At 40.6% G+C, this 26515-nt stretch overlaps 1 protein-coding gene across 2 annotated transcripts; it reads left to right on the top strand.

Moving 5' to 3' along the window:
* The first annotated feature begins 11670 nt into the window (after window positions 1-11670).
* On the top strand, window positions 11671-25458 carry CYP2R1 (cytochrome P450 family 2 subfamily R member 1). 2 transcript variants are annotated; one of them, XM_019652827.1, is made up of 5 exons: window positions 11671-12342; window positions 19168-19309; window positions 21892-22524; window positions 23260-23457; window positions 24743-25458. In XM_019652827.1, exons 1-5 carry the CDS (start codon window positions 12118-12120, stop codon window positions 24916-24918), a joined length of 1374 nt encoding a protein of 457 aa, XP_019508372.1. In that variant the 5' UTR covers window positions 11671-12117; the 3' UTR covers window positions 24919-25458. The 2 variants fall into 2 exon arrangements, with proteins under 2 accessions (XP_019508372.1, XP_019508371.1); XM_019652826.1 differs by having other exon boundaries at window positions 23128-23457; window positions 24743-25023.
* Window positions 25459-26515: the final 1057 nt, after the last annotated feature.

Genomic DNA, 26515 nt, shown 5'->3' with positions numbered 1-26515 from the left:
CTCTCAGGCCTTCCCTTATTTGTCATCTCCTTCAGGAAAACATCTGACTCCCTTTAGACTAAGAGAGATGCCCCTGCTGTCTGTCCTTGGCATTATATTCTTTCTTTACCATAGCATTTTCCAAACATTGCCGTGATGGTCAGTTTTATGTGTCACCTTGGCTAGGCTACAGCGCTGAGTTAGTCAATCAAACCCTAACTGAGGCATTGCTGTGAAGGTTGTTTATAGATGCGGCTAGCATTATAATCAGGGTTGCCTTTATGTAAAGGAGATTATCCTCCATCATCAGGGTGGGCCTGTTCTAAGTAGCTAAAAGGCCTTAAAAGCACAACCAAAATTTCCCTGATGAATAAGAAGTTTCCCCTGTGAACCGCAGTGTCACCTCTTGCTTGAGAGTTTCCAGCCTTCCTTTCCTGACTGCCTGCCCTAAAAATTTTGGACTTGACTAGCCAGCCCCGACAATTGTGTAAGCCAATTCAATTTCTTACAATCCCTCTCTCTCTCTCTCTCTCTCTCTCTCTCTCTCTCTCTCTCTCCCCATATATATATATATATATATATATATATATATATGTATAATATATATATGTACACACACATATAGTATATATACATATAATATATATACATACATAGCATATACATATACACACATATATAGAGATATACACATATTTATATATATCTATATATATACACATACTCAAAAAATGATTGAGTAGATGAATGAATTTCCTACTGAGACTGCAGAGAATAAAAGGCCCAATATAAAAATCCTCAGTACAGCTTTAGGAAACCCTCCTTTGTGCATTATAGGATTGGAGGGAAAAAAAGGGGAGGGTGCTAAAAGACCTTTTAGATGCTTCTAGAAAGTTCAGACAAATGCCAAACAGTAACCCTTCACTCCTTGGAGAAATCATCCTTTTGGTAAGTCACTAGAATATGTATCCAGTTTTCAAAGTTGTAGCCAATGCTGAAATAAAGCTGATCTATGAGACAGTCATTTCTGAACTGAAAAGGAAGGTTTAGCCAGTCACTACTGGTGCCGCTTCAGTAGCAGTAAACTTTGATATTTAAAGAAAAGCCGTGGTAACCACTCTGCTGCTGGCTCCCTGTGCACACTCCCTTGTTGTATAGAGCAAGCTCTGGTAGACAGACAGCATGTTCAGAAAACTGGCAGTTGTTGTTTGACAAGGAAGAAACCACAAACTTGAGCTATAGCACCACCTTCTGAGAAACAAAAGAGAAGTTTCCAATAGCCAGCCTGGTAAGTTGTAAGAACCAAAGAAAACCTAAAAGCTTTAAAGTTTGGCCACAAGAGAGAGGAAGAAGGGTGGAGTAGGTTCGCCTTCACAAACACAGGAAAAACTCAGATAATAACAATACCATAGAACATAACACTCCATCAGAGCATACAGAAAATATCCAATTTACAAAGGTAAGCAGAAACAGAGAGAAAAAGAAACAATGGAAATACAAAACAACCAAAGTGGCTGAATGGATAAAAAAGATAAGACCCAGCTATATACTGCCTACAAGAGACCCACTTGAGCCTTAAGGACACACATAGAATCAAAGTGAAAGGATGGAAAAAGATATTCCATGCAAGTGGAAACCAAAGGAAAACAAAGTTAGCTATACTTATATCAGACAAAATAGACTTTAACAAGCAACAAGTAAGGTCATTATATAATGATAAAGGGGTCAGTTCATCAGGAAGATATAACAATCATAAATAGATATACACCCAACACTGGAGCATAAAATATATTAAGCAAATATGAACAGATCTGAAAGGAGAAATAGACAACAGTACAATAGTAGGGGACTTCAATACCCCACCTTCAATAATGGATAGATCATCCAGACAGAAAATCAACAAGGAAATGATGGATGTGAACCAAACATTGCACCAAATGGACCTAACAAACATCTATAGAACATTTTATCCAACAGCATCAGAATATAGCGTCCAAAATTAAACCCCCACATACATGGTCAACTAATATTTGATAATGGAGCCAAGAACATACAATGGGGAAAAGACGGTCCCTTCAACAAATAGTGTTGGGTCTTATTTCATAATCTATTCAAAAATAATCTGGGGAATAACTATATACATTTTAAGCAATTTTTGTTCTCTTTGAAAATTTAATACCATTACTACAGAAACACACACACACACACACACACACATTTACAGAGATGAAATAAGTAGCTTAACTTTGATTTTAAATTCATGTGTAAGTTCTAAGCAATCACTAGATTCATAGCTGAGAGCTTATTGTAAAGTTCTGAAATTGGGTAATATATCAAGTAGCCGAAATGCATTTTTTTCAAAGTTTTCATTTCCCCTCGGATAATAGTTACTGTAAATTTGTATTTCAGTGCTTAGGTTAAAATACTGTTTTGGGATCAATCCATGTGTGAGCAAGACAATATTTTTTTAAGCCTGGCCCTTCCTCTCTCTTGGCAGAATTTGAAGATTTCTAATTAACTGGAGTGTTCCAAACTCTACAGAGATTATAGTTTTTGAAGGAGGGAGCCAAAAGTCTTCTATCAAAGGGCCTATTGAGAAAGAAAGTAGGAAGAAAATGAAATGGTTGCTAGCCTACTGTATACTAGGATATTATCAGAGGAAACTATGGCACTTGTCCTTGGGGAGCCTACTAATCCAAGCAGCAGGGTACACAAAAGGAAATTCTTCTTAGTGACCTGGCAGTGTATGAGAAAAAATAAGTCCAATTCTTTTCCTTTGTGTTTCCTTTACTCCATACTCACAACACTTCTGACATCAGATGTGTGGGGTTTCCTCTGCCAAACAATTTTCTGTGACAAAAGCTGGGTGTCCTACAATTTAACTCAACTCTGATATTATTCGCCTGCAGACAGTGTCAGATTTCGCAGGTTAAGGGCTCAGTCCCACAAGACTGCTCCGACCCCACTTCAAATGTCAATCACAAGTGGTAGGTCCCCAATCCAACTTCGCTACAAATCAGTTCCTCACAACCCCCTCCTCAGATTGAATTAACTTGCTAGGGTTACCACTTTACTAAAGGATAAGATAAAAGATGAACAGCCATATGAAAAGATACATAGGGCAAGAAAACCATAATGGCCTCCTTCCCTGAGGCAGTTGCCATGGGAGACAGATGCTCTCTCTTCTCAGGACCCAGCCTCATGACCCCTCTTTGCTTTTAGACCTATAACTAGACTCAAGTCTCAGCAGGTCCCTAAAGGTGAGGTACAAAGTGTGACCCATGAGGAGGTGTGCTATACTCCAAAAGAACCACTGGAGTTTTCTAATTCCTATAAGCAGAAATCTGAGGAATACACATGGAAATGGATATTTGGGGTATGGGATAATGATGGAAGGAACAAAAAGTTGGACCAGGCCAAATTTATGGACATAGGCTCATTAAGCAGGGATTCTGCGTTTAATGTTGCAGTTTAGGGAGTTAGAAAAGTCTCTAATAATTTCTTTATTTGGCTGAAACATGGACCAAAAGATGGCCTACCATGAGCAAGTTGGTAGAGGAAAATGCTCTACCTTCCTTGGTTTAATGTAGAGGAAGGGATTCAGAGGCTTAAGGAGAGTGGAATTTAGAGAGAATGTGTCATTTGAGGCTTGCTCACATTGGGAGGGTCCAGGTGATGTGCCTCTCACCAACACTGTGAGAAATTAATGTGTGAGGGGAGTCTTAGCATTCCTGAAGAGCTCTGCGATCGCTCTTTTCTGTAGATCAGGACTTACAGTGGAAATGGCAGCCATGCAGTTAGAAAACCTAAATGCAATGGGAGTAATTGGATCCCAGGGTGGCAGAGGCCAAGTAACAGCACTCACTGCCAAGGGCAAGGTGGACACGGTTACTGTCAAGGACAGCAGAGTCAAAGCAGCAATCAGAATGATCTGACTCACACAGACCTGTGGTATTGCCTAGTTGATCATGGGGTTTCTAGAAGTGAAATTGATCGGAAGCCTACTCAATTCTCGATCTGTGTAAGCAGGAAAGTCTGAGGTCAAGTGAATGAAACTCTAACATGAATCGTAAAAACAGAGTCATGGGCCCTCAGTGAGTTCCCAGACTTGAGCCAGTTTAGAGACCCCGAACCCTTTGAATGAAGGGGAGGTCCCCTTGATGAAGGACCCTGGTACATTACCAAAAATTTATACAGTTAATCTTTCTCCCAGCCTTCCCCAAAGGGACCTGTGGCCTTTTACCAGGATAACTACACACTGGGGAAAATGAAATAATCAGATCTTTCAGGGCCTACTGGATACTGGCCCTGAACTGACACTCATTCCAGGAAACCTGAAACATCGCCATGGCCCTGCAACCAGAGTACAGGCTTATGAGAGGCAGGTGATTAATGGAGTTTTAGCGCAGGTCCACCTCCCAGTGGGTCCAGAGGGTCCCTGAACCCATCCTGTGGTTATTTCCCATTTCTAGGATTCATAATTGGAACAGACATACTTAGCAGCCAGTGGAATCCTCACACTAGTTTCCTGAACTATGGAGTGAGGGCTATTATGGTGGGAAAGGCCAAGTGAAGACCATTAGAATTGCCTCTACCTAAGAAAATCGTAAATCCAAAGCAATACCGCGGGCTTGGAGGGATTATAGAGATTAGTGCCACCATAAGGACTTGAAAGATACAGGAGTGGTGATTCCCACACATTCCTATTCAACTTTCCTATTTGAACTGTGCAAAAGACAAGTGGATCTTGGAGACTGACAGTGGGTTATGGTAAACTTCACCAATGGTGACTCCAATTGCTGTCACCGTACTGTCTTCTCCTGCCTGCAGATATTGGCACTCCTGGTTCTTGGGCCTTTGGACTCAGGTTTACACTGTCGGCTCTCCTGTTTTTCAGGCCTTCAGACTCAGAATAAATTACACCACCAGCTTTCCGGGTTCTCTGCTTTGCAGATGGCAGATCATGGGTCTTCTTGGCCTCTATAATCATGTGAGTTAATTTCTATAATAAATCTCCTTTTATGTATCTCTAGCTAGAGCTAGAGCTACAGCTCTATCGTATTGGCTCTGTTTCTCTGGAGAAACCTGACTAATACATTTAACAATGCTACATTTGGATATCTACACCAAGGAAATTATCTTGAACATAGAGAATCCCATTTGAAGGAAGAGGTACATTATAACACTATATATACCTTCAGCACAAGAAAACACAGGGACATTTTGAAAGTTTGCCTATAAACCTAATTGTAAGTTGGTGTTCTAAAGACATCAACACACAAATATGATGTCCCCAAACTAAAACTTGAGACCAAAAATGAGATACTTTTCTCCTAAGAACTGTTACACTTAAATTCAGGAATAATATTCCTAATTCATCTAAATCTAAAAATCAACATTATGCAATCCCTCCATAGGCTTTTTACTAAAATACATTAGTCAACAGACTTCTCTGTTTTCTGCCATACTTGCTAAAACACCTTGTTCTCTAGGGCAATGGTTGTGCTCAAAAGAAAATATAGTCAGGTCTTTTAGGACAAAATGGATTGTAATGAATGATACAACGACAATACACAAATTTCCCAAAGACACTAATATATGAGAAAATTCCAGTTTTGTAGCAGAAATTCTGTATTTACCCATTTATTTCAGAGTAAATCCTAATGTTTCCTAAATAATTGAATAGATTAAAGTAAAAGCGACAAACATGTCACACCAGCAGAAAATTTCTCAACTCAATTTATTCTGTGTTGATAAATCTGCTTAAACAAATCACTCCATTTTACTCAAATTAGAACTCAAACATCTGTGAACTGATTTTGGTTGGAGTGCCTCCTATTATCGAATCTTAGGTTTAACTCACTTTCATTCAGTTGAGGCAGCCTGAGAAAATAGAAAGAGCAAAGCTCCAGGAATCAGCATATTGTGTTCTTGTTCCTGTACCCACACAGTGTGTGACCCTAAGCAAGTCATTGTCCACTCAGGGCCTCTGCTTCCACATCTGTAAAGTCTAGCTTGAATTGGACTGAATACTTCCTAATGTTCCTTCCAATTCTGAAATCTTCCAAAGTTACTATAAACTTTTTTTAAGTTACTATAAAGTTTGTGCCATATAAATAAACCCTACACTATTTTTCTACAATACCATGTCACTTCCTGCTTTCCACAAGTGTAGCCAAAGAGGTGCAAGGATATGTCACTGTAGCATGAGGCATAATCTGGAAAATTACTGCTCCAACTCCTAGATAGGAGGAGTGAGTAGTCCTCAGAAGAGATAGAAAAAGGAGGAAGAAGCACTGTCCTTCATCAGACATCAGGAGGGCTTATTCCTGTTTCTTTCAAACTGATCAACATTTGTATCTGGGCCCTTGCTTTTCTGAGAATAAGTTATCTGCAGATGGCACAATGCCTGCTGTAGACAAACGCTTTCCAATGTGAATGCCTGATGAATAAACCTAGAGGCAAACATATCTTCTGTGGGATCCTGCAAATGGTGTGAAACTCGCCCCCCAGAGGTCCCTGTAGGGAGCAGTCTTGGCAGAGGAGACTCCCCCAGGTATATCCAGCCAATCATTCAGCATGGATTTAGGGTCCATGGTGTGCCTAACAATGCATCAGGATGTTGGGATTCAAGAGAAAAATAAGACAGGAATTCTACCCTCCAGAAACCCCTGAATTTAAGTTTAACAGTTCTTAGGAGAAAAGTATCTCATTAAATGACTAATGAAAAAGAGGAGGTACTGAAAGGTGAAAGCTGATCTGAGTGATAAGGAGTGTACAGGTTGGAGCATCTCAGTTGTGGAGGCCATTATGATCCAGAGCTTTTGGATAAGGCCTCCCAGTGCAGGTAGTCTGAGAAGGCCTGGGGTGGGGTGATTTGGGGATAGTTAGAAAGCAGGAAGCTAGGTATTCCTATGGGAAGTCTCCTGCAGGCCCAGAAAATTGTCTACTCCCTACCTCACACTCACAGTGCTGCTCTCCAAAACCAAAGATAAGAAACGTTCTGTGCCACTAGCCACTCTCAAATGTCCCTTCTGAAGACTAGAAGATATTTTTTAAGTTGTTGGGGGAAAATGAGCTGCATATGATAGCCCAAGATGCAGTGGATGGGCCAGGTTGGTCACTCTGAGAGGTGGACAAGTTCCATAAAAGCCATCAAAGATTTGCTCAAGTTATGATCTACAGTGACTAAAATTATTGTTTGGCTCCAAAGCAAAGGCCACATAACTCTCTTCTTGTGTCCTCTGAGAGTACTGATGTATAAAATCAGGGAGAGAGGGGCCAGGCGTGCACACTGCATCAGCAAGCCACTGCCATGTGGCTTCATGCCATCATCACTGTCCTTCTTTTTACTGTCAGGAAATTAAGGCTGTTTTCTACATAAGTGAAGTTATTCCTTCAAGTTCTAGGAGTCTTCTTTGTGTTTTAGAAACTTAGCCAATCTTCCAAAAATGCACAATATATACACTTCCCCTGCACTCTTAAGTGAGAATGTTCTTAAAATAAGTTTAATCTTCATTGATGAGAATGTTTCATCACTTTAATCTACTGTTTGCTTCTACAAAGTTACAGCTTTTAGAAGCACAATATAAGAATGTTTATCAAAATCATTTGCAAAACAATAGTAAGTAGGCTTCAAATTTGGACTAAAGTGGCTCTTTGAGTGATAGTCACAAACTTTAGAGAATAGATTTTGTTACCTGCACTTTCCTTTTCCTTCCTACTTGGTACTCAGTGTCCCATAGAAGACCAGTAGCTTGAGAAGAATTTCAGTAAAACTGGCAGTGAGCATCATCCTGGGAAGGTAAGTCCCTGGGTATAAGCTGATTCTGTGGCCCAGATTGCAAGTTTTGACCCTCAACACTGATCACATTACCTGTATTATACATGTCTGTGGAACTGTTCTTTACTTCAGAAAACTTAGCTGTTCGTAATGATATATCCATTTGTGATTATTTGACTGATGTTTGCATCCCCCAATAGACTACAGATCCCAGGAAAGTGGGGACCATGACTGGTTTAACTTACCCCTACACCCCCAGCACCTAGTCTAGTAGGTGCTGCATAATTTTGTGATTAATGACTGAAAGAACACATGTCAAGTCCAGAGCCCAGATTTCTGGTTCCGCTGGTGCTGGCTTGTGCAAACTTGGACAGAACATTTTACCTCCTCGGAGTCTGATACCATATTTGGAGGAGGGTCTTCCACAAGATGGCCACAAAGTGTTCACCACATGAGGCCTTTAATCTACTTAAATATAAGGAAAAGATAGGAGATGCCATGGTTAGAGGATGGTCCAGTAGGGAGCTGCAGGAGAGGCTGCGGCTGGGGTGGTCAGCTGAGTGTCTCCAGCAAATGTCAGGAATGATACCTGGGAGAAATGTGATCTCTCTACAGCCATCTAGACTTTGGAAAAATTGTGAAGGGAAAGAAGTTTCTCACTGAAATGCTCCGTTTCCTTTCTGCATCCCTTTCTCAAATCCCTCCACACACCACCATGCCAGAGACTCCAAGAAATCAGCGTTATCCCATTCTGTCCTGCCTCTAAGAAACTATTGGAATAAACTCATTCACATCTCAGTGCAATTTTAAGAACTTCCTATCACTGAACTCTCCTGTCATCGGGGTTTGCATTTTCCAACGCAACCTGTTTTGGGGAAGGTTTAATTCAATTAATTGACAAAGACTGAACTTCAGGCAAGGTGGGGACTTTTTTTAGCAGTCAAAGAAAGGCTTTCATAAGGCTCCTCAAATCCCACCCAGGGGCCCCACTGTTCTGCCAGCCCCACCTCAATGCCTGGCTCTTAGGAGAGCCAGGGAAATCCTGGTGTGCAATCCCAGTTCCTATATACCACGTGTTCATCAAAATCATCATTTGGGTACCCTACCTCCCAGGATTAGGACTATGGTGAGGCAAGTGAGGCATGTGTCTCAGTAGCAAAATTTAAGGTGACACCAAAAAGCTCAGTAATGAAGATAATATTCTAATGTAACACTTTAAAATCAAAATTAATGCAAAAATTCATGAATAAGATATTAAATTTTAATAAGCCAAAATCAGTATTGTTGTTTTTCTTTTACCTCAGGCTCCAATTTGGCTTGGTTGGTCGCTTCTGACTCTCACTGCCTCCCATTCTGATGAAACACAACTGTGAGTGCACACAATGTGCAAACGAGGCCCATTTTTGCTGGTTGCATCACTGTGCGCTGGGGGAGGACTGTCTGGTGAGCACCCAGGGCTCAGGCCAAGGTAGCAGCCATCCATGAACTGGCAGGGAACCCTGGAGACACTTTCATCTGACACTGGTTTGCAGAATGAGCCCTGGAGGGACAGTTCTCAAAGGCCAAGAAAGAGGTTCTTGCTTCAACGTAGCAATGCTGTCCTCTGTTGAAACCGTTACTGTTCTGCACACAGACATGTCAGAGCCATGTACAGGGTTTCCACATTTCTCCTGGCACCCATTCCACCCAGCATACTAAAGTCAGGATCCCCGCCATGAAACAGAGAGATGCTTCATTTCCTGGTCCACCAAACACCCCTGTCATGATAAACTCCATAGACAAACATGATAGTTTTCTATCACTTAAGGATCAAATGCACTGAGCTATTTCTCTTTGAGAGACCATGATAAATCGTAACAGGGAAGGCTCTGTGTTCTGAGAAACTTTTAGTGATTCCTGAGGACCTACCTGCCCTCCCCCACAACCCCCCCACTTTCCCCCAAGAGGTGCGGAGGAAGTATCTCATCAATGCTGTTAAGTCAGGCTGCTGTCAGGGTTCCAGCTCCTCTGCTACTGTAGCCAGGAGGAGAATGCCTAAGAAGGAATGTTCCTTAAGTGAATGGCAGGATATTTTTGGAATGGAAATTAATCCTTTTTGAATATGAATGATGAAAGGTGGTCACTCTTGAACTGAGTACCGATATTGTATAACAGCTGTGGCCAGATCAGAACGTTGGAGCCTGATGATATTGGGGAGGCAGGCAGGGTGGACCTCAGGCTTCCAGGGAGTGATATTCCTCCAGCCTCATTGTGCCCCACCACAGTCCCAATATCCATCCTTGGTCATCTCCACTGTCCTTTGATAAGACATTGAGGACTAAGTTTAGCAATAATCTCTAAAAATTATTTTTCCATTTTACTAGAAGATTCTTGATTAATAAGAATTTTAAGGTAGCTCTAAAGATAATGTATCAGCCATTTGTAGTGGGCAATAGGAAGATATTTCATGGCTGAAGAGCCTGTGAAACTAACCCTGTTTTAATAGGTCGGATGTCCACATACCAGATAATGAGCTCAAAATAGATAGCAAAAACGCTAAGCTTAACTAAATGGCTGGTTTCATCTCCAGTGTATTTGCATCAGAGCTATGAAAATGAGAGGCTGGAAACACTCTCAGAGGACAGGGCTTGCTTGTATATGCGGGATTTTGCTCTTGGTAGTCCCTCTTTGGAATATTTTCCCCCAGATTTCCCCAGAGTAGTAGGGAAAATAATGCCCTCCCCTACCCCATATATGTTCGCATCCTAATTCCCAGAACCTGTGAACATGTTAGGCTTCACGGCAAGGAGAAACAAAATTGCAGATAGAATTAAGGTTGCTAAATAGCTGACTTTGAGATGGAGATAGAAAGAGTATCCTGGATTACCCAGGTGGGCCCAATGTAATCACAAGGATCCTTACAAGTGGAAGAGGGAAGCAGGAAAGGGAACTGGAGAGATCCAATGTGAGTACAACTCGGCCTGACATTGCTGGCTTTGAAGGTGGAGGAATCGGGACCCAAGTCAAGGAATATGGGCAGCCTCTAAAACTGGAAAAGGCAAAAAAACTAATAACTGATGCTTTCTTAGAGCCTCTAGGAGAAATGACGCCATATCAACACCTAGCTTTCAGCCCAGGAAGACCCACTTTGGGCTTCTGAGCTCAAGAGCCATAAGATAATAAATTTGTGTTGTTTTAAGCCACTGTTTGTGGTAATTTGTTATAGCAGCCGTAGGAAACAACTACACCTCCTTATCATTTTATCTAAGTTCAAATGTCATCTTTTTTTGACATCTATCACCTGCTAAATTATTTCAACATGCTCAGGCATTCTCTGTAACACTTTTATTTTCATTTACTTATGGTTATTTAAAATTATTTTATTTATGTATTTATCCTCACAAGAATATAAATTCTAGGAGGGTAGGGAACTTGCTCTTTTCATCTGTGCATCTCCATTGCTTAGGATACCACTACATGGTAGGCATTCAATAAATATTTGTTGTATAAATGAGCATTAAGCTAATGAGGACCATAACACTCTTGCCACTGCAGAATCACAAGTAGGGGCAAGCTGTTAGAAGAGTCCGATGTTTGGTAGGTGCTGTGTTGCAAGGAAGTGCCCAAGAGAGAACAAGAACAGAAACAGAACTAGCAAATAGGCAATCAGTTGCTTACTTTCAGGTAGTGGAGGCAGAAAGCTTAAATAGTTAAGTACTATCCCAGGGCAACTGCAGACCAGAGTCCTTTGTGATTGCCAAGAAGTAACCAGCTTGGGAAGACTAGAGAGGGTGAAAAGGTATGCGATTAACTCAGGTTACATAAATATTGGGTAACCACAGGGGTCGTACATATAAAAAATGCTTCGAAATGAGGAAGGAACACACGAGTAGTAAGACTGTGTTCTTTTTTTACTGATGGACCAATTCTTGGATGGAATCTCTAAAGATTATCATGTTCAGCTGAAGACTGCAGTGTTGATAAACTCGCCAGTTTTCCTAGTCTGAAATACATACAGCGAGTTCCTAAAAAGACAGAAACTGGTTGGCCTCAAGGGAGGCAGGATCCGCCTCGCCCAGTGAGGGAGGCTGTGCTGACGCGTCCTCAGTGCCCTGTTGTCAACACCCTGGGAAGTGTCTGCAGAATCAGCGGCCCGCCGAGCTGGCTGGTGCTCTTCCAGGGCTGCGCGAGTTTCCCCACAGCGGACTCTGAGCCGGGTGAAGACAGACGTGCCTGCCCAGAGGGGCCCTAGTTGCCCTACACTCAGCCAGCCAATAGCCCTGATACTTGGGCGGGACCTCGGAGTACCGGGCCAATGGGAGTGCGGCAGGGCAAGGGGGCGAGCCTGATAGCGGGGCTGCGGCGTTTCGCAGGCCATGTGGGACCCTCGCGGAGCTGAGGCGTGCGCGGCGGCGCTGGGCGGCGCGGTCCTCTTGCTGCTCTTCGCGCTGGGGGTCCGCCAGCTGCTGAAGCAGAGGCGGCCGACGGGCTTCCCCCCGGGGCCGTCGGGGCTGCCATTTATAGGCAACATCTACTCGCTGGCCGCCTCAGCCGAGCTCCCCCATGTCTACATGAGAAAGCAGAGCCAGGTGTACGGCGAGGTACAGCCCGTCGGGCCGCAGGCAGGGAGGGCCCGGCCTTTCCTCCCGGGTGGGCTGACTGCCGCTCCTGGCCCGGAGCTGTCCGGACGCCTCTCCAAGTGCCTGGGGTTTCGGGGGAAATCCGCTTCCTGGGTCAGGAGGCTGTCTTTGACGCCGCGCCCCCGCCCGGGAAGCCCCGCCCTACCGGGACCACCACCCGCCCGACGCCCCGCGAGAATCCTACCGCCCCCGAGAGCGCCGAGGTCGTGCTCCCGCGCCTGCGCAGTGGGGCTCGGGGCGTCGGAGGGCGCCGAGGTCGTGCTCTCGCGCCCGCGCAGTGGGGCTCGGGGCCGAGTTGGCCGCTACGTCGGGCTTAGGGTCGCTACCCTCAGGGGAATGATTTTGTGCCCCGTTTCTGGGCTCCGCATACGTTAGGTTCCAAACCACGGCTTCCAGGGCAAAGTGGGCATCCGAATTATAGGACCCAGTTAATAAGTAATAGGAAGTTATTGGATGTTTGCATTTGAGAAAGGCTGATCTAGGCGTTTGCTGTGAGGATTAGAAAGCACCCGTGAAGGCCCTGACCAAGATGTGGGCTCTAGTAAATGACTGTGAAAGAGAGAATGAATTAATGACTAAAAGTCGTTGCGAGGTCCTATAGCGCAGAGTGAGCAATGTCGTCCTCATAGCAAACCCTGAGACTGCGCCTGTTGCGGGCCAGTCTCCCTTCCAACATGGACTAGGTTACACATCAGCCCTAAAATGGGGGAGGACCAGGGGAGGAAACTGCACCCGGAAATGCCCAGTGACGTGCAGGCAGCCATACCGTTGCTAACTGACTGGGGGAAAGGCCAGAGCACAAGTTGTGTTTGGAAGAGTGTCCTGACCTCAGGAAGAGGCAGAAGTTTCCAGAGCACTGGCACTGACCGAACTCACCTGTTTTGAGTCCATTCATTTATGTGCAACAACAAACCAGGCTCTTGCCAGGTGCTGGGGATGAAGAGGTGAAGAAGGCAGACAAAGTAGGGTTTCAGGGAGTTACAGCCTAGTGAGGGGGAAAATTATCAGCTACAAACTGGTGAGTGCCTTGAAGGAAAAGTACAGCAGGGCTGTTTGGCAACTGTATTTCTGGTTGGGATTTAAATCCTCATTTAAACCAGTTTTTACAAGAGTTACTCCAGGCTTTTGCAGCTCTCTAGTGGTTTACACTGTTAAAGGGAAACTGGACTTAGATAAAGAAAATATATATAATTCTTAGGTTTTCTTTTCCATCCTTCAGTTCTCCACGATTAGAGTATATTGCCATGCTTTCCATTCTGGTGTGTTGGTACAAAGCATCATACTATTCTAGAGAAATCATAGTAAAAGCATGAGACTAGAGGTTGAGTCCTCTTTCATCAGATAAAACTTGACCTTTACTTCTCTGAGTCTTAATTTTTTCATATGTATAATGAGAATAATAACTGGAAACAAGTGCAACTCAAATATTGGTTATTAATTACAGAACAATTTATTAGGCCTACAAATTAAAAAGTATTTTAAACCAATTTTGCAAAATGGTGTCTTGCAGAACAGGAAATTGTTTTTCATCTATAAATATGAAAGGAATACTGTATTTACAATGAATAGTCTTCCCTGGAAGGGCGTAATCTAAGTCTCGAATCATTACAAATTCTTGGGTTGTTGGAAAAGTCATGACGCATGTTTGCAACAGATGGCACTAGTTCATTTTTGGAAGTACTAGAGTCATTTGCCTCTATGTTATTGCCATGTCATTTGACAGCTGACAGTTCTAGCTTCATTCTAAAAGAAAAAAATTGAGCATTTGTTTGAGTTTTGGAGATTTTAGAACAAGTCGAAGATGGAAGACAAACTGTGTATTTTTGCCATATTTTACTGTTTTACTTCCATAAAGGGAAGAATGCGCGTCAAGCTTGTGAAAAGTTGCATTAAGTTTACGGTGACAATGCTCTACAAGAATGTCAGTGCCAACAATGGTTCACAAAATTCAGTGCTGGTGATTTTGATCTCAACGGTGCTCCTTGGTCAGGGAGGCCCGCCGAGATTAATGACAACAAAATAAAGGCATTGATTGAGTCAAACCCACGTTACACGACACGAGAGATTGCAGGAACATTGAACATCCATTATTCAAGTGTTCACAGCCACCTGAAGAATCTGGGATACATAAGCAAGCTCGATATTTGGGTTCCGTATGAACAAGAAGTTCATTTGACGACATGAATAAACATCTGCAATATGCTCATTAAAAGTGAGGAAAACGATCCTTTTTTGAAGCGATTGATAACTGGTGATGAGAAGTGGATTGTTTACAACAATGTGGTGTGCAAACAGCCTTGGTCCCAACATGATGATTCGCCTCAAACAACATCGAAAGCAGACATTCATCAGATGAAGGTTATGCTCTCAGTGTGGTGGGATTTTTGAGCTCCTACCAAGGAACCAAACAATTCGAATGTGTGCTGTCAGCAATGGGACAGTTTGAACGAATCCATCATCCAGAAACCCTCAGAGCTTGTTAATTGTAAAGGAGACAACATGAGACCACACACAAGTTTGATCACCTGTCAAAAATTGGAGCTTGGATGGGGTGTGTTGCCACACCCACCATACTCGCCTGACCATGTGCCGTCAGACATCCACTTGTTTTGCTCTCTTCAAAAATCCTTGTGTGGTATAACGTTCAGTTCAGATGAGGCTGTAAATCAGCACCTTGTTCAGTTTTTTGCAAATAAAGACAGGTCCTTGTATGAATGAGGAATTATGAAGCTCACTGAAAGATGGCAAAAGGTTATCGAACAAAATGGGCAATATATCATTGATCTTTGTTCTTTGTATAAATAAATGACCTTTGAAAAACATAGACAAAATACATCATGACTTTTCCGAAAACTCAATAGAAACATGCTGGAAAACTGTCATTTTGAAAGAGGTAAATTTGGTTCAGTGGAATTGGTTCAGAATTTGGCATCACTGTATTGCTGGTTGAGCTATTTGAGGCAAACCAGGGTTTTTTACGAAGAGAACTCTACTGGTGGTGGAAAATTGAACTGTTATTAGGTGTAAGAGGGGTAAAGGAAAAAGAGAAAAGAGAAAAAACGAAAAGGATGTATGCATTGAAGAGTAGATACTGTTTGCCTGATTCTGCCTTAGACTTAAGTTGAAAACCACCTAACATTTTAACTCTTTAAACTATGGCTGCATTTGATCTTTATCTTAGTTGTGAAAAACCCTAAAATCTCCCATTTTCTTAGAGGCATTTCCAATTCTGACAAAGTCTTGAAGTTAGTATAAGCTGTTAATATACTATATAGGTATACTATACTATACCTATTTTGGAAGCAGGAGGAAACTTATCTCCTGTACTTCTGGAAGATTGTGGAGAGTTGTTTATAGGGCTTATTTGTCAAAAGAATCTTATTTTTCCACTATCTTACTTTATCATTTGGAGATGCGTGCTCACAGCAAAAAACCTGGACTTAAAAATTGCTTATGAGAAATGACAATCATTTCAAGTGACACCTACTTTTATGAAGTCTGTGAATTCAATTCTCCTTTATAATTCTTGAAAGAAGACAACCAGTCCTCAGGTCTTACACATTTGTTTTAAAGGCAATCTTAAATAGAAACATAGCACATCAAGAATTACCATTTCCTTGGAGATTCACTCTGAATGTACAAGCTTCTGCAGTGATTTTAAACTTAATTCAAATTTCAAGAAGCACTCCCTAGATATTAATAGTAAAGCTAGTACAAGTAGTTTTTGCAGATTTTTTTCAGGTAATGCATGTAAGGACAATAAAATAATTAAGCAAGTGGATTTGACAATGGATTTATAAAGTAAGCATTTATTGAGACATTTGTGCAAGGCACTGAACAAGAGTCTATTGAGGGTTCAAAGATAAAAGAAATAAAAATCATTGATTCTAAGGAGTTTATTATTTAGCAGGCAAACAAGACAAGAATATGAATGTTTTTGGTTCAAGGTAGTAGATGCTAGTTCAAGTAACCGTTTCCTCAGTTTTACCCTCAAATAGAGGAACATCTCAAATTTTTGAGTACAGGTGAATTGGATAATAACTTTCTCAAGCCATGGCTCCTCCTTGGATTTTGCAATCCCTAGTGTCCACAGCTTGACACCTACCCTGAAATATTACTCCCATTTGTTCTCCATATTAACACAACTTTCAATCCCACGGTCTTTTACCGTCCTTGTGAAATCATCAGTCTGTTTTTTTTTCCTGCAGCAAGACCACTAATGCCATCATTTTATTATCTCTGCTATGATATTGTGACTTATAATTTCTAATATATATATATATATATTAGGTCTTTAGTCCCTTTTCTGGGACATTTCTCCTAAAACCCTTGGAATTTCGTAAGAGTGATAAAGATGTCTTTTGTTATTCATCACAAGCCCCTTTCAACTACACCTGAGTTTATGATAATGAGGTAATTTTTGGAACATCCCAAAGAACGGGAGCTTGTTTTCAGGAGAACCAATCAGGATTAGAGTGTTGGAACTTTCCGTCTTAACCACCACCATGCCACCCCCTTACCTCTGGGGAAGAGAGAGGTTTAATCAGTCACCAATGGCCAGTGATTTAATTGATCATGCCTAGCTAATAAAGCCTCCATAAAAATCCCTGAATTACAGGGTTCAGAGAGCTTCCATATTGGTGAACAAGTGGAGGTAAACGGAGAGTAGCATACCTGGAGAGGGCATGGAAGCTTCACACCCCTCTTCCCATACCTTGCCCTGTGCATCTCTTTCATACTGCTGTTCCTGAGTTGTGCCCTTTTGTGATACCAGTAATCTAGTAAGCAAAATATTTTCCTGAATTCTGTGAGTCACTCACAGAATTAATCAAACCCAAGGAGGAGTTTGGAGGAACCTATGATTTACAGCCTGTTGGTGAGAAGCACAGGCAACAACCTAGGCTTGTGATTGACATCTGAAGTGGGAGAAAAACCTTGTAGCACCAAGCCCTCAACCTGTGGAATCAAGCACTATCTTCAGGTAGATAGTGTCAGAATTGAGTTGAATTTTAGGACACCCAGCTAGTGTACCATAATTGTTTGATGTGTGGAAAACCCACACATCTGGCGTCAGAAGTATAGTAGAGTATTGAAAGTAGAAGAGACACCTAGGAGGAAGAGTTTTTCCTTTATATCTGCTACAATTATACTTCTAAGAAAAGACTTCATTTTAAGACCATTCCATTACTGCTTTGGGAGCTAAAAGAGTCCCACCTTTGCTCCACTGAACTCTTACACTGCCACGTTTAATACCACTGCTTGTGGCAGGCAGTCCATGCTCCTTCCCCAAAGGTTCTGAAAGTACCTACTGCTCAGTTGGCATGGCCCATCCTTGTGCCAAAGACCCCATTGCTCAGTTAGTTGATTCTGTCACTACTTGGAGGTCTTTATCACTATTGCTGCTGTAACTACTTCTGCTGTACTTCTGTTCTCCCAAGCCTCCTGTTTTTTAATAAGTAGTATGAACCATGCTAAACCATGCTGTCTACCTTTGCACAGAGATGAAGCTTAGCTCAGTATTTTAGCTCTAAAACGCTCTCAGCCAACTCCAGAGAGGATGGGAAAAAACAATCTTTGCATCCCATTGATAAGGTAGCATTATTCCCTCAACGAACTAGGCCCTAACAGGCCTAGGGAGAATAGACTGTAAGAGGTATGACATTGTAAGTAAACCTGAGGTGAAGCACACGAGAGGCTCTAGCAAGGCGTAGCATGGATATTCTGTCTTGCTTTCCCCTCAGCTGAGGGTAAGTCACCTGTGCCTATGTGGTGAATGCTGTTAAAAGGAGACAGCAGGCTCAAAATGGAGTCACTTGCGCTAAACTCCATGTCAGCAAACCAAGACAATACCTAACCTAACTGCAGTTTCAACTTCCTCCAGGACTGTAACTTTGATCAAACAACCTGAAATTACCTACCTGGTCAGCACTAGTTAGGTAATCTGCCTGATAGGCCCCTTCCTTTCCCTAAGGAGAGTAACCTTGCCTGAAACAATGAACATTCTTTGCTAATAATTTCCATTTCTCTCCCCTTCTCTGCCTTTAAAACCTTTCCTTTTCTATAGCTCTTTGTAGCGTCTTTGTACTTGCTAGATGGGATGCTGCCCAATTCATTCAATAAAGCCAATTAGATCTTCAGATTTACTCGGTTGAATTTTTGTTATTTAACAGTGCCTTTCTTACTAGGTGATATTTCCTTAGGGCCCTTTTTGTTAGCTCCATGGGATTCGGGCACCCAAATACAAATAAGCATAGTAGTTATAATTTGTTTATACTTCAAAGTTGTCTCTCAGGCCTTTGACAATTCCCTTGTCTACCAAATCATGGAGTAATAAATGATATGTAGATGAGGCAGCTTCCCCATTCATCTTGGAAATAAAAATAAATTCCTAGATATCACTGAATGTTTTGAATTGGAACAAATCTTTGAAGAGCATCTAAATCAAGTACCATATTTTCTATAACAAACCTGAGGCCCCAAAATGTTTAGGGTTCTGCACTGGGTCCTATCTATGTTTAATGCAAAGCTTAAGCTAGAACCCAGGCCTTCTGAGTCCAGTACTTTTTCCTTATATGTCTTTAGGCACTGAATGCATAATGAAATCATAGTGTTTGGCATGCCTTGTCGAGAGAAGGCACTCTAAACGTTGTCAGTTGTGTAATAAGTGCCTACATTTTCAGGGAAGTAACAAATACTGGGAGAACTGGGCTTCACATGTGGATTTCTATGGTTATATTTCTCCGTACATTTTGTCATTTAAATTTTGTTTGTCTTTTCTTCTCAAAGATCTTCAGTTTAGATCTTGGAGGTATATCAACTGTGGTTCTAAATGGCTATGATGTAGTAAAGGAATGCCTTGTTCATCAAAGTGAAATTTTTGCAGATAGACCATGCCTTCCTTTATTCATGAAGATGACAAAAATGGGAGGTATGTTTATTTTCACCTATTTCATAATTTACTAAACTATTTGAAATTATATTTCTTATTTTATGTAAATTTAAAAAAAATTGCACTTAGGAGTTGGATTCTATTGTACTGATTAACAGCAAAGTATTAATTAATTAATTAAGGTTACAGACCCTAATATTTGAGGACTTTTTAGGCAGCATTACACTCATATTTTAGACTAGTACATACTAATTCTACTGTTGTAATTCAGTTCTAATAAAAGTTGTAAATAACGTTTTAAAGGATTAGCACTTTATCTGCAGGTTTTGTGAAACAAGTTAGCAATACACACATGTACATGTACACTTGAATCAGAAGTGCCTTTTGAAGCCATCCTTGAGTACTTGGTGACATTTTTACTATTTTGCTTATAAGATTATAGAACCTGAAGTAGCTGTTCTTAACTACTAATCAATATGATATGTAAATGAAGGATTGTGGTATTGGTTGAAGGCCTAAGATTCTATATGGTTAGGTGTTGATCAGTATTGGATGATTCTATACTCAACAAAGGAGAAAAGCTGAAACTTGACAGAATTGTTGAGAAGAAAGCAGCAACAGAAACTAAAATAGAATGCTGAAGTCAGATACAATGGTTTTGAAATAGTATAAGAGTTTTTACAATAATGGTGTCCCATTCTCCAACTTAATGAGAGCTTCACATTTAATTTCAAAGAAAAATTTAACAATATCTTGCTTACATAGACTAAAAAGACATTGATTGAAAATAAAAAAAGAAAAATCATATATTACATCACAAAACACATTAACTAATGCAAAGAAATCATCAGTTTTTATGGTCAAATTCTTAGTCCAGAGTATAATGATACTTGAAAACAATAATATAAATAAAAACCAAATCTCTAGCCTCTGAGTTAATCTTCTAAATAATTAGGCAAAAGAAGAAATTATACCACAATTACAATAGAAGACCTTTAACAAAATTATGAAAAGGAAAGATGATGTGATCAGAGTAATATTTGAGGTAAAGTATATATTATATACTTTTCAAAGCTATAAACTTATAGTTTAGACTTTTTATTATAAAGAAAGAGAAAATAAGCATTCAACTTAGGATTTTCAAAAAACTGTAAGAGAAAAATAGGTAGACAACTATATGTATTTTAAGATACAGATACAATGAAGTTGGAACTCAGAAATCAGAGCCACCACTAGCCCAATGTTTGGGAAAACATTGCCCAAGCATACATCTTGGCCAGTGTAGGGTAATAACAAGGTTCCTGTGTACCTTCTTGTACATATGTCCCATATTCTTATATTTCCCTAGGGTTTGCTCTCATCTCTGTGCTTTTGCATTAGGTGTTCCCTCTGCCAGGAGTGATCTTTGCCCAGATATCTGCTTGACTTACTCTCTTATCTCCCATGTACGCCACCTTCTCAGTGAGGCTTTCCTTGACCACCCTATATCTCCTTCCTTGCTATATAATTTATTCATTTGCCTCTCCTCACTGGTTTATTAAGGTTTATAAGAGTAGGATCTTTGCCTTTTGTGTCCACTGATATATCTGTGACACTTAGAACACAGTTGCTCCATAAATACATGTTGAATGAATATTGTTGAGTGAATAGTCACCTGGGAGTATAGAAAAGAGAATGAAATATGGAAATATAAGATTGCTGCACAGCACTAAAGATGGCCTTATATATGGCTAATTTATCATAAGCTCCAAATTAAAAAAAAAGTTGTTGCACAAAATTTGTTGGACTGTAAATTACATAGGTACCTCATGTAGAAAAGAGAACGTGACATTTGTCCTGGCTTGTAGACATATGCCTTCTTCCTGTATCCTCACAGGACTGAGAGCAATCACCTCTTCTCGTGTCCCTTCTTATAAGGGCACATATCCCATTTACATATGAGGGCTCCACCCTCCATGACCTCATTACCTCCCAAAGGCCCCACCTCCTACTATCATTATATTGGGGGTTAGGCTTCAACATATGAATTTTGTTGGGATACAAACATTCAGTCCATAATATTCTCCTTTTGGCTTGAGTACTTCAACTACATTGACAGCTCATTCAGGCCACCCTTGCCTCTACTAGAGTTAACTTGTTAGGTTAACATATGCTTTTAACAGTAGGGTATTTGTGTTAAAAAATCTAGTCTCTTAAAGCAGAAAATTTCTAATTCTAGAAGTATGCTTTTCAGTGTTTGTTCAGTCCAAAATACAGTTTTGCCCATAGAAATGCAGTCATTTGTCTTTTGTAAATTAGGCTTATAGTAAAAGTTGGATAATAAAATCACCTGGGCCTAGTTCTCCCAAATTGAATTACACAAGACTTTCCAGTTTCTTGTGGCAGGAGAATTATGGGTCTTTTCTGCCTATCCCAGGTGAGAAGTACACAAGCTTTATATGTTTATAATATTCTATGGCTAATAAGTAGTGGAGAACAGGGCTTATCCACTGGGTCTAGTTTTACTTTTATAGAAAGATACTTTGAAGAAGAATGATTAACCATCTTTTTTCTCCATAGCAGTTTCAGCTCTTAGATACAGGAATGTAGGAATGATAAACATTTTTAATATTTTTTTTCAGGCTTACTTAATGCCAGATATGGCCGAGGATGGGTTGATCACAGAAGATTAGCTGTAAACAGCTTTCGCTATTTTGGATATGGCCAAAAGTCTTTTGAATCTAAAATCTTAGAAGAAACCCAATTTTTCATTGATGCTGTTGAAACATACAAAGGTAGACCTTTTGACTTGAAACAATTAATAACAAATGCTGTTTCAAACATAACCAACCTGATCATTTTTGGAGAACGATTCACTTATGAAGACACTGATTTTCAGCACATGATTGAGTTATTCAGTGAGAATGTGGAGCTTGCTGCCAGTGCCTCAGTCTTCCTGTATAATGCCTTTCCATGGATTGGCATCTTACCTTTTGGAAAACATCAACAGCTGTTTAGAAATGCAGCTGTGGTCTATGATTTCCTCTCCAGGCTTACTGAAAAAGCTTCTGTCAACAGAAAACCTCAGTTACCTCGGCATTTTGTTGATGCTTATTTAGACGAGATGGATCGAGGTCAAAATGACCCATCATCTACTTTCTCCAAAGAAAACCTAATTTTCTCTGTGGGTGAACTCATCATTGCTGGGACCGAAACTACGACCAATGTGCTACGGTGGGCAATTCTTTTCATGGCCCTTTATCCTAACATTCAAGGTAAGTATTCTCTTGATCTCAAGGTCTGTCCTTACATTTAAGGCTCACACGTGTTTTAGAGTCTTTGGCCACATACAAAGCATTTTTTATTTAGGAACTCCTGCTGTGCTAGCCAAGAAGAAAAGTGTTTAATAGTTATAAAGAGTTTCCAAATCTATTATTTCAATTCATGTGAAAACCTCAGAAATAGGTCTTACAATGCTTATTTTGTAAATAAGGAAAAGGGCTAAGTGACTGATATGCCCAAGCTCAGCCATTGGAAGTGGCAGACCTGGGACCTGAACCGTGGTTGTTTTAATTCAAGTTTTACGCTATTTTCCTTGCTGAGAGTGAGATGTTATTCCAATTTTAGTTTTGTTTGTTTTTTATCTATATTACTTTTAATGTGGTTTTCGCAATATACGGTAGTTACTCAGAGCATTGGCTACTGGTAGAGTATAAGATATATAGCCTATATTTAAATAGAACTCCCAGATAATGAAAGATCCTAATCTGGGTGTACCCATACCTTACAGGTTATCCTTTGTTTTATCCCAAAGGGAAATTACTTTAGATATAATGTTTAAGCATTGCATAATAACTCGAACACTTTTTCTCTAACAGGACAAGTTCAGAAAGAGATTGATTTAATTATGGGACCCAGTGGGAAGCCTTCTTGGGACAACAAATGCAAAATGCCTTATACTGAGGCGGTTTTGCATGAAGTTTTAAGATTCTGTAATGTTGTGCCTTTAGGAATTTTCCACGCAACCTCTGAAGATGCAGTTGTACGTGGTTATTCCATTCCTAAAGGCACAACAGTAATTACAAATCTCTATTCTGTGCACTTTGATGAGAAGTACTGGCGAGACCCAGAAATATTCTATCCTGAGCGATTTCTGGACAGCAGTGGATATTTTTCCAAGAAGGAAGCTTTGGTTCCATTTTCCCTAGGTAAGAGAATTTTTACAAGGGCATAACTTTAGGACAAAGTATAATGATAAAGATGATTCATCAGTATAACATCTTAATCTGAAGCATCCTGTTGTAGAATTTAATATTCTAACTCTGAAAATATAGCATTAATTCTTACAGTAGAGAACAGTTTAATTAGAGGTCATTAACACCCATTTCTACTCAGAATAAACATGCCTTAATTTAGTAACTAGAGAGAAACTGTTGAAAAGCTCTGGCTTCTTCTGAAACTTTTTTGTGGGTGGATTCTTGACTTGTAATAAAAACTCCTAGAGCTAGAAGGTCAATAACAAGTAGCTTGAGAAATGAGACCCAGGGAGGGGGAACAACATCATAATGTGAAGTGAAACTAGAATCTAGCTCTCTTAGCTCCCTGTTTATTATACCTCATCTCCAAAAATACTGCTTCTGCTGTGAAAAAGTACACAGATCACAGGACCCATGGAAGATGGACTGGAAACGCTTCCTTTCATGAGAAGGGTACACATTTGTCATTTGAAATGAAATGGTCTCCTCTTGAATCTATACAACAAAATGTCACACTTCAAATTAGATCTCTCATGGAGTACCTTAGGCTCTGTTGCAATGTGCAAGGGAAGTGGGGGATGGACTAAGAAGTTTACAAAAGTCCATGATTTGACAAAAGAAGATAAAGAAATGGGTTCTGAGAGATGAAAAGACAATTTCCATGGCATTAAGAAAATTTTTTTTTTAAGATTTTTATTGGGGACTTGGGGGAGGGGAACAGCGCTGGGGAATTTTGGAGAAGGGGAACAGATAAGTTGCTGTTCTTTTGTTCTTCAGTCTTTAGTTGTGGAGGATGTTGCTTCACTGGCCCAACTTGGCACCATCATTACGCTCTTCCCGGGTGAGGCAGATCAGTCACCAGCTTCTGGATGGCCACTCACAGCGGCTGCTGGCCACAAATGGTAGCCCATGGCAACCCACTGCAGCAGGGGCTGCAGCCTACGCCAGCGACTCACAGCAGCCCAGCTCCAGGTTGAGCTGTTGTTCAGCATCTTAGCTGTAGATGGCAGTGTCATTGGCCCTCATATGTGGGATCCAAACCGGGGCCCTCTGGCATCCCAAGCCAGCTCTTTACCAATGTGCCACTCAGCCGGCCCAAGAAAATTCTTTAATCAGATCAACTGCTTCTAACTTTCTTTAAATTCCAGATTTCCTGAATGGCACCCACATATTAGACATAACTCTTGGTAATTATTGTGAATTTAAAAAAATTATTATGTATGTTTTTCCTGTTTAGGAAGAAGACATTGTGTTGGAGAACAGCTGGCTCGGATGGAAATGTTCCTGTTTTTTACAGCATTGCTTCAGCGGTTTCACTTGCATTTTCCACATGAACTGGTTCCAAATCTGAAGCCCAGGTTAGGCATGACATTGCAACCCCAGCCCTACCTCATCTGTGTGGAAAGACGCTGAAAGTCCATGGATGTTTTATGGAACAAGACTGTATGTTTGCCTCACCCCTGAACCTTTTTTAATCTAATCAGTGTGTTTTGGGACAAAAGTCACAGCATTATAAAGAAATTTAACACAGATGCGTCTTGAAAAACAATATTAAAGCAATAATAGGCATCAGCTGTGATTTTTTTCAAGATTTTATGACTTCTAAGGTAGAATTATCTGTTGAGGAAAACAAAGGTGCAAATGATAAGTGTTGCTTAAGATACTAAGATATGTCATGGATGCCTTAAGCAGAGCCTGACTTTTCTATTGAGTACCAGGTACCCCTCATCCCTTCTTGACTCCATCTTGCTGCTGTTCTGGGGGCTTTGCTTCCAAATGTCAGTGCCAGCTGCCTTCTGATCAGGTATTGTCATTAATTGTTTATGTGGTACTAGGCCAGTTAAATGAAGGACTAAAGAAGAAATTAGAACCTAAATAAATAAATGACTTTGGACTTTAGATATTTTAGACATGGTGGCAAATGAAAGAAGATATATATAGGGGGCCGGCCAAGTGGCTCAGTTGGTTAAGAGCTCACTCAAGAGTTTGAGCTCTGAGCAACAGTGGTTCGATGCCCGGCCCGAGCTGAGCAGCCACTGAGCTGCCAACCAGTGGCAGGAAGGCTCAGCTTAAAAAAAAAAAAAGATATGTATATTATATATATATAATATATATAAATAAGTATATATACTTATATATTCATATATAAAAATATATTAAATATAAATATGTATATTTATATTTAACGTAGAACCTGCCAGTGCTTTCAAATCTTGCTCCCTCTTATGTCGTCATAAGACTTGTCTCATTCTTCTACAGACAAAGGTCCCTATAACCCCTGAGTATCCATTGCCAAAGGAGTTCAATAGATAGGAAATTAAAATAATGTATTTAAAATACAAATGACATGTAACAATTCTTTGTAGCCCCAGACATTTTCCCTAGTACCACTTTTCCCAAAACCCATCTCAGGGCTTAAAGATTAAATTATTTTACCTTTTAGAGTTCTCCAGGCATTTCCTCAGATTACTATTATTGGGTTGTCAGAAAAGTCATGACATATTTTGTCTATGTTTTTCAAAGGTCATTTATTTATATGAAGAACAAAGATCAATCAATGATATATTGCCCGTTTTGTTCGATAACCTTTTGCCATCTTTCAGTGAGCTTCATAATTCCTCGTTCATAGAAGGACCTGTCTTTATGTGTGAAAAACTGAACAAGATGCTGATTTACAGCTTCATCTGAATTGAACATTATACCATGCAAGGAGTTTTGAAGAGAGCAAAACAAGTGGAAGTCTGACGGCGCAAGATCAGGCGAGTATGGTGGGTGTGGCAACACATCCCATCCAAGCTCCAATGATTTTTGACAGGTGATCAAACTTGTGTGTGGTCTCGCGTTGTCGTGATGAAACATAACTCCTTTACAATGAACAAGCTCTGGATGTTTCTGGATGATGGATTCATTCAGACTGTCCTATTGCTGACAGTACACTTTCGAATTGATTGTTTGGTTCCTTGGTAGGAGCTCAAAAAACACGACACCTTTAAAATCCCACCACACTGAG

Source organism: Hipposideros armiger, unplaced genomic scaffold (assembly GCF_001890085.2).
Source record: "Hipposideros armiger isolate ML-2016 unplaced genomic scaffold, ASM189008v1 scaffold_188, whole genome shotgun sequence".
NCBI classification, from domain to species: Eukaryota; Metazoa; Chordata; class Mammalia; order Chiroptera; family Hipposideridae; genus Hipposideros; species Hipposideros armiger.
The sequence above is the reverse complement of the archived record's forward strand: the minus strand, read 5'-3'. Positions and strand labels throughout refer to the sequence as shown.

Bases quoted from the DNA above. Each gene is read 5' to 3' on its own strand.
- CYP2R1 (XM_019652826.1), top strand. From the start codon at position 12,118: ATGTGGGACCCTCGCGGAGCTGAGGCGTGCGCGGCGGCGCTGGGCGGC. The intron at 12,343-19,167 runs GTACAGCCCGTC...TTCTTCTCAAAG, and splicing joins AGAGCCAGGTGTACGGCGAG to ATCTTCAGTTTAGATCTTGG. The intron at 23,458-24,742 runs GTAAGAGAATTT...TTTCCTGTTTAG, and splicing joins TTTGGTTCCATTTTCCCTAG to GAAGAAGACATTGTGTTGGA.